The sequence below is a fragment of the Physcomitrium patens genome, chromosome 1 (genome assembly GCF_059467195.1).
Source record: "Physcomitrium patens ecotype Gransden chromosome 1, ASM5946719v1, whole genome shotgun sequence".
NCBI classification, from domain to species: domain Eukaryota; kingdom Viridiplantae; phylum Streptophyta; class Bryopsida; order Funariales; family Funariaceae; genus Physcomitrium; species Physcomitrium patens.
The window spans coordinates 4055832-4064508 of NC_143410.1; the positions used below are offsets into that span (position 1 = coordinate 4055832).

The 8677-nt window shown below is 35.0% G+C and overlaps 2 protein-coding genes across 2 annotated transcripts; both read right to left on the minus strand.

The window, feature by feature from the left end:
- Positions 1-3683: 3683 nt before the first annotated feature.
- Positions 3684-4622, minus strand: LOC112286736 (large ribosomal subunit protein bL9c). The gene has a single exon (XM_024528941.2). It carries the CDS (start codon positions 4620-4622, stop codon positions 4014-4016), a length of 609 nt encoding a protein of 202 aa, XP_024384709.2. The 3' UTR covers positions 3684-4013.
- A 1148-nt stretch (positions 4623-5770) lies between these two features.
- LOC112286733 (large ribosomal subunit protein eL18) lies at positions 5771-7442 on the minus strand. The gene is made up of 5 exons (XM_024528926.3): positions 7398-7442; positions 7009-7098; positions 6712-6840; positions 6327-6509; positions 5771-6014 (listed from the first exon to the last, which is right to left on the minus strand). The coding sequence occupies exons 1-5, from the start codon at positions 7398-7400 to the stop codon at positions 5859-5861; spliced, it is 561 nt and encodes a 186-aa protein (XP_024384694.1). The 5' UTR covers positions 7401-7442; the 3' UTR covers positions 5771-5858.
- Positions 7443-8677: the final 1235 nt, after the last annotated feature.

Below are 8677 nucleotides of genomic sequence, written 5' to 3' on the forward strand. Positions count from 1 at the left end.
ATTAAGTAAATATGTCTTTATTTGTATAAATTGATTTTAAATTTATACTATTTTCAAAATTAAGAGCTTTGGTCTAAATTTTTTTAGAATATACTACTAAAAAGTTATATATAACGAAGTTTGTATTGATAAAAAAAAATTATTTGAATTTTAATAAAGTAAATATTTTTAAAAATAAATTAATCATAATTTATAGTATTTTATTCAAAAAATTCTAATAAAGTATTTAAATAGATTGTTAGATTATTTTTAAATAAATCAAAAATAAATAGAAGGATTTTAAAGAATGTAATACATATTATGTATGTATTATTTATATGATTTTTATTTTTTATTTTTTAAATAAAAATACATAATAAATTTAGAAAAATATTAAAATAATATATATATTTATTAAATTAATCCACTTTATTGCAACCATTGTTAGAAAAATGAATCATCTCCAAAAACCATCATTATAATCATGGTCCTCATATCCACCCTCCTCATTTCCAATCCATGCTTCTTCTATTTTTAGCCTTCTTCATCTTGACCCTTCTCCCCCTTTTGTTTTCAACTCTCATCTCAACCTCCTTCGTTCCTAGTTATATGAGTCTTAGTCAAGAATTCTTTGTAGTAATATTCTTCTCTCTAACTAATGCATCATCTTTCCTATATTAAATCCTTTGATAAGACAATGAAACCTATAATGTTTTACAAATAACTTTGTGTTCCAATATCAAGTTTACAGTAATGTAATCTTGCATTGAATTAATTAACATTATTGAGACCAATTTTAATCCTTTAGAAATATAAAGAATCCTATTGGTTTTTTTATCTAGTGCAATTAAATATAGATAATTTTAATAGGAATGAGAATAGAAATAGTGGTAGAGAGTAATTGCCCAACACCTCAAAAAATAATTCAAAAGTATCTCAAATAGATACTTTGACTTACATTTGTTTGAACTTCTATACAACTCTAATGTCAACATTTGCCGCTGCCTCAATTAGTGCAAAATTCACACTCTACCTCAATAAGGTCTCTAAACCAATAAGTCATTGAAATATTTTTAGACTCATTTTTTAACAAAAATTATTCCATAAACAAACTATTGGCAATTTTTGGATTGTTTAAGAACTACTTCTAACTTCAAGTTTGTTCAAAATAATCTAAAAACAATGAAATTGTGTACATGAGAACAACATAGTTTGAAGTTGGAATTGAGAGTATCAATACAATTAGTTGTCATTTTACCTCACAAGACAATATTGATACTATTCTTCCACAAAAATACTACAAAATTGCTACCACACTGTGGAAGTGGATACCAAATATAAGCCCAAGAACCACAACCAGCCAAGAGCTCAATGATACCATAAGTTCTTTCAATTGCAACTTAGTTTCAAGGACTACATTCAACCACAACTTTATTTGTGATTAAATGTAATTGACAAGCTTTTTCTTTGATGCTATAGACAAGAATCAACAAAACAAAGTTAGGATTCTATTGAGTAGGAGTCAAATCAAGTTTGGTATTTTTGGAATAAGAAAATTAGTGGTTAAAAGATCTAACATAAATTACATCTACAATATATATTAATTAAAAAGGACAATGAACTTTGCATATAAAAAAGCAGTATAAGGCCAAAGATAATGATTGTTCTTTCTTGTATAAGGAAAACAATGTAAATAATTAGATTGTATGAAAAAAAACACAAAAAAAAAAACAAAACAAAAACAAAACAAAACAAAACAAAAAACAAACAAACATGCAAAAATTAAATATTCATTTAGCTAGAGTAGATAAAAAATTAATATGATTCTCTGCATTTCTAGGAGATCAAACTTGGTCTCACCTTTAATAAGTTTGATTGTTCCAATGCAAGATTGTATTGTTGTAAAATTGAAATTGAAATATAAAGTTGTTTAGAAAAAATTATAGGTTTCATTGCCTTATTTGATGGAAAAAAGACAACACCACATCAATTAGAGAGAAGAACTCTGAATTGAGGCTCATACAACTGGGAACAAGAAGAAGAGAGGTAGGAGAGGAGAAGATGGAGAAGGCTGGGAATGGAGGGAGCATGGATTAGGAACAAGATGGGTGGATATGATGGCCATAATTGTAATGATGGTTTCTAGAGATGATCTACTTTTCTAAATTTAAGGTGGATCAATTTAGTGAATAGGTAGGTCATTTTTATCAATTTTATAAATTTAATATTTTTACTAATTCATTTTATATACATCAATCAAGAGATTTAGTAAAAATATTAAATATTATTTATTGTATTAATTTTTATTACTATATATATTTAAATATTATTTTGATTGCTTAAAATTCTCTCTAATTTACACCATACTTGTAAATAATTATATTTTATTGTGATAAAAAATTATTATGTTGTTAATCCTAACTTTTATTTAATTTTATAAGTAATTATTAGAATACTATTCTAATATTGGCTTTTTAATTCTAAACTAATTAAACTTTGAAAATTGATTAGGTTAATATTTATTGAGAGTTTATTTTAGGAATATAATGCAAAAAATTGCTATAACAAATAAAAATATCTAGATTTCTATTAACATCTATTTTTTATATGAATTATAAGAACTTTGCAAGGAACTTTACTTTGGTTTTATATACTTATATCAGAACTATCATAATACATTAATACACGTTCTTTTCTTTTATTTTCTTTTTTTAATTTTAATAGAATTATCTGTTGATACTATACACATAAATACAAGTTTTAAAAAATGAACATGTTTTCGAAATTCACCTCACAAATACAATGTTGGTCATTCCTTGTAATGTAAGCTAATGATATACTTTGTGTATTTAGAGAAGTTATGGATTTTTAAAAAGAAAAAACTGCCAATGATCCCAATATCACAAATGCTAAGAGATAGATATTGGAAAAATACTCTGTTCAAAACATTAAATTGAAAAGGTAAAGAGAATTCCAACTCAGTTTATAATTTGTTATTTGTACGGTGAAATAAATTAACTATAATTTTTTTTAATATGAGAAAAATTACAATGAAGTAATTAAAGAACCAATACCTTCAAACAACCCATTGGACGCTATAAACCAGACATTTTTAAGTGTAGAATAGTAGCACACTGTACCATACTTCATGCTATGCATACCTTCATTGCAAATATATATATATATATATATATGAAGGAAAGCATAGCCAGCTGGAAAAAACTACATCATTCACACAATCAATAGATGCTTTTTTCCTGTAGTTGGAATTATTAGAGCTGGGATTAGAGCTGGGGTTAAGATGGCCTTATCCCCAGCTCTAACAATTCCAACCACAAGACAAAACTTCACATCCTGAGCATGAGAATCCTCTCATGCAAAACTCGATCTCAGTTCTACTTAAAATCCAGTAGAAACATTTCAAAAACCAGAGAATCTTATTGCAAAACGTCATCCCAAAATCCAGTAGGTATGAAACTTGTATCATGTTGAAGACAGACTGATCTACATTAACACCTAGACTGTGATCTAAAAATGTGGGTGAGGTCATATGTACAGTAACCTTCAGCAGATTACTGGCCTGAAGATTAAAGAAATCGAATAATTGCGTCACTTCCTCACAGCCTAAACTAATCTTAATGCCTCGACACATCCATAAAGACCAATAGTGCCAAAACATGGACCACAATACGGACTTATACTGGTTGAATAGTGAAACACAGCGGATCGAAGGAGTGCTAAATAGAATTTAGAGTACGCAATTCAACAATTTTTCGAGTCAGTAATTCCTAAACCTAACACCCTGGAAAAAATTCATGAAAATCCTGGACCTTCAAAATTGATTCTGAACAGGAGTCGCGAAATCTAAGCCAAAAAAAAGTACATAGGCCTGAAAAAACTGAGTTCACGCGAGTAACATGTGAAGTTCTGACCTAAAACCTGTGTAACCCTAACCGTTGCCCTGAGAAGATCCTGCCTCCGACTGTGCAGTAAGAAAAAGGAGGAAGATGAGCGAAATCGAGGAGCGCGCATCACTACTGCCCGACCACATTGATCTTCACCTGCGCTGTCACCTCGGGGTGCAGCTTTATCTCCACCACGTACTGCCCTATCTCCCGCACCTCCGGCACCGTCACGTCCCTCTTGTCCACCTCCTGCTTCGTGTTCGCCCGGATGATGTCCACAATGTCCTGCGACGTCACCGACCCGAATATCTGCTTCCCTTGTCCTCCCCTCTTCCGCCGCAACGTCAACATCCCCGCGTTCTGCAGCAGCCTCGCCACGCTCTCGGCGCCCGCCTTCACCACCTTCCGCTCCTCCTCCTTCCGCAGCTCCTCCACCCGGATGGCCTTCAGAATCTCCGGCGTCGCCAGCTTGGCCTTGCCGGTCGGGTACAGAAAATTGCGAAAGTAGCCGGTCTTCACAGCAAGCAGAGCTCCGGTCTTGCCCAAGTACTCGACGTCTTCGGTGAGGATGACCTGTCGCCGCTTTTGCACGCGCTTGTCCGCCACCACTGCGAGGGGCTGATACGCAGGGCTGCCGCTCGTGGAGGCTGCCGAGGCTGCGGGTTTCTGGGTCAAGCTCTGCGCCCGCAGGCCTTCGAAGCACGGCAACAGAGCGGCCGACGCCATGATGTTCGCCATCGCCATCGCCATTACCAGTGTTGCAAAATTGCAAAGGCCTTCGCCTTTCGATGCTTCTCTCTTGCCTGTGCACATCCCCCTTCATTCTGCACTACTGCCAGATGGTTTCGGATAAGGCGACAGTTCCGCGCTGTAACAGTAGGATGAGAATCTGTTGAGCATTGTTGGTTTCTTGGAACGAGTGGATGAATGATTCTTGATTCTGTGGTCCACATGGGGCCTGTGTAAGGTTGAACATTCCTCAAGCAACACTGTGGCGGGTTTTGTGAAAAATTGACATAATGATGGCTAAAATATATGTTAAATATATAAAGCTCATGCATGTTCTGAAGACGTACCAAAAGTTATAGAAAAGAAATAAATCCCACGCAGTGATCTAGTAATCACAGTAAGTGGTATATCTCGATTAGTCGTAATAAAATTTTGTCAAAATACACATTGCTTGAATGTTCAGAAGTAATTGCACACAAACAAGTATGTAAATAACGTTCTAAAATTGTTGCCTAGTAGCTGGTAGAAACAACTTCCTTCACACATACAATTGTGAACGTTGCCCATCAAGAATTTATTCATAGGCGAACAATTGACTCTACGTTGGTTCAAATAATAATGAAGTCATAGCTACACTGCTACTAAAGGAGAATATGTGATAGATTTTCATTGAATGACGTGTCCGTGCACTCCCAGTAAATTCAGACGAGGCCATAGATTATGTGCCTTGAATAAAACGTATCATTAAGTTGCATTCAGTTATACTTCGCCTTCAGTATAATAAGACGTAACATTTAGTTGCATTCACTTAGCCTTCGCAAACGACGTGAGTAGATTATTAAAAATACAGTCCGCAGATAACCAAGAACACGATTCCATGTCAAGTGTGCACATTAATGCTATCCCAAGCATGAAGAAGACTTATATGTGTCTACATCAATTCACCCCTGTTCGACATGAAATTAGGTGGTGGGGCAGAAGATCTCACACGAACTGGCACAAATGTTTTTTGGGATTAGGCAGTCAAGCACAATGCGGTAAATCGAATCCAAGAAATGTATAGAACTGGTGCCCAGATTATGATGCATGGTTTTACCGCACTAAAAACACCAATTAAGAAAACTGGTAGTGATAAATGCAGATAATGACATAAAATAGGGCGTGCAATGGGGTTTGAATCAATTAAAATTCAACGTACACAAGCGTGTGAAGAAGTAACTTCTTCTATCACAGAAAGAGCATTGTTTAAACCTTAAACCCTCTGCTGTTACGACGACCACGAGCCTTCTCAAACTTGCGGCCCTTGGAACGCACGTAGGGCTTGGCGTGACTACGTGGTACACCAGGTGCTCCGAAGTGCTTCACCGCCTCACGAGCATTCTTTGGTCCCCTCAACAGCACCTTCACATAGGAAAAAGTCACAAAATCATTCTCAACCAGAGTTGAAACTCAACCCAGCATAAATATAATAGACTTCAATATGTGAATCTAGTAAACCTGTCTGCAAACCTAAATTCATAGGTGAAAGCTGCGCGAGATATAAAAGGAATAATTTGGCAGGTAACACTTGTCCACAAATGAAAAGAACTGCAAATTCCAAAAATACGCCACGAAGACTGCAGAACCCTCACCAGGAGCAAAATGTTGGTTTACGAGGATCGAAAATGAGAACAGACTGGACAAAGCGTCTGGGATTTGGGCTAGAAAGCTTACACAGTTGGATCCGGTTGGAGCTCTCAGTGCAAGCTGATCAAAGGTCAAAACCTCTCCTCCGTTCTTCAAGATGCGAGCGCGGGCAGTTTCGGTGAAGCGGAGAGCTGCCACCTTCAAAGCTGGGACTTCATAGATCCTGGTGTCGTCAGTGACTGACCCGACTATAACGGCAATCTTGTCTTCCTGTAAAAACTTATCTCCACCCATTAGCACACTCATTCAACAATTTCAAACGGAAATACACTCTTTCGGATGAGAAGGTGGGGACAACATAGCGATTCTATCTAATAAAACAGCCGAGTATTACAATATTACGAAATCAGAACCGCGAACACTAAATCAATTGCAGTCTTCACAAGATCCTGGATGTATCCATAAGCTGTACCTTGCCCTTCATATATCTCACAAGTCGGGACATGGAGATAGGAGGTCGGTTGATACGGCTCATAAACAGCCGCTTCAGCACGACTGCATTGAATGGAGCGTCCGTTCTTCTAACCAAAAACCGGTACAACTGAAAGGAGACATTATAACGTTAGAAAATTTAGGGGAAAAACACTGGCCCAATCAGTAACACGATCACCCCAAACCACGTTGGAAACCCTTATCTCAAATCAGACTCCGAGAAATCCACGTCCTCTGCAAAACAACAGATAAATGGGAAGTGCTTCTTTAAAATCACCTTCACAAGGAGCTTTAGATAAACATTGCCACTCTTGGGCGCGGTGCGCTTGGTCTTCTTGTTGCGGCCCCCGGCCTTCAAGTCGATACCCTGCAAATACAACAAATCAACACCTCAAAATCCTAATCAAAAAAATAGGCGCCAACCCACACACGTCACGGAAGTCCTCCTACACGACTACGAACAGATCGCAACTCATGAAGGAACTCGATCGAGAATGGCTCCACTAACCCCTTCGACCCATTTCACTGCGAGATGAAACCCAAAAGTGCAAGAGTGAACGCATTGGAGGCTCAAAACGGAACATAAAAGGACGAGGTAAGTGAGGATTGCGAGACAAGAGAGCAGGGAAGGCAATGAAGGGACAGGGGGAAGAGCATCAGACTCACCATGGCTGCAACAACGGAGAGAAATCTCGCAGGGTAGAAGCTTGAGGGTTTGAAGAGACTGATCTTTCGATGCCTCCAACCCTAAGGCTAGTTCATGGCCCTCCTTTTGGCCGTCCGATGAGGGCTCGGAATCCGCCGGTTAGGATTCAAAGCCTAGATTAGTTGATGTGCGAGGTAAGGACCATCGAGAGGCGAATTTCATAGATAAATTTAGATAAATTTAAAATTTAAAATTATATTTATCTATATAGTTTAAATTACATTTATCTAAATTATTTAAAATATAGCTAAGAATATTTATCTAAGTAATTATAAATTTAGCTAAGAACTATAAATTAGATAAATTTAGAAAATTTATCTAAATTATTTAAATGAATATTCTCAAAAAAAATTAAATTAGATTTATCTAAATTATTTAGATAAATATTCTTAGCTAAATTCATCTAAATTATCTAATTAAATATAATTTAAAACTAAATTAAATTAATTTAATTTTAAATTATTTAGATAAATATAATTTAGATAAATTTAGATAAAATTGTCTATGAACCATCTTATTTTGTAAAAATAATATATATATATATATATATATATATTTATTTATTTAATCTTGGAATAATTTATATACCTAGAAATTTAAAATACAACAATTGAATTGAACAAAGAAGTCTTATAATCAAAGGTAAAGAATATCTATTCTTAATGGTGATCTTGTTGAATCCTTCATAATCTACACACATCTGCAGAGATCCGTCTTTTTTCTTTACAAATAACATAAGATCTTATATTAGAAATTTAAAATGATATATGAAGTTCTTAGCTAAGTTCTTGTCAATGTATTACTTGAGTGTAAACTTGTTTTGTAATAAGCTATAAATTGGTCCGAATGGCAGTTGAGCCTCTTCTTGCAAATCAATTTAGCAATCACAAAAAGGATAATTTAGAAGAATATTTGCATTCTTCTTCTCAAAAATGTGTTAAGGACAAGAACTTGATAAAAATAAATAAATAAGTGAGACTTTTTTCAAAGAAAGATGACAAAATAGAAATAACTAAATATGTATATTAAAAAAGAAACTAAAGTGGCTATTGCCAAAAGACAAGAAAACTAAAGACTCTTGAAACTAGACTAGAAGCAAGAAAGAAGTTGACAAGAGTGAAGAAGGCTTCACTCTTACCTCTATATATACTATATATATAGGAGCTACAAGGCGACGTTCTATAAAACCTCCAAAACATGTTGACTTTGCATAACATGTATCTTAATTTGTAGGGCAAGT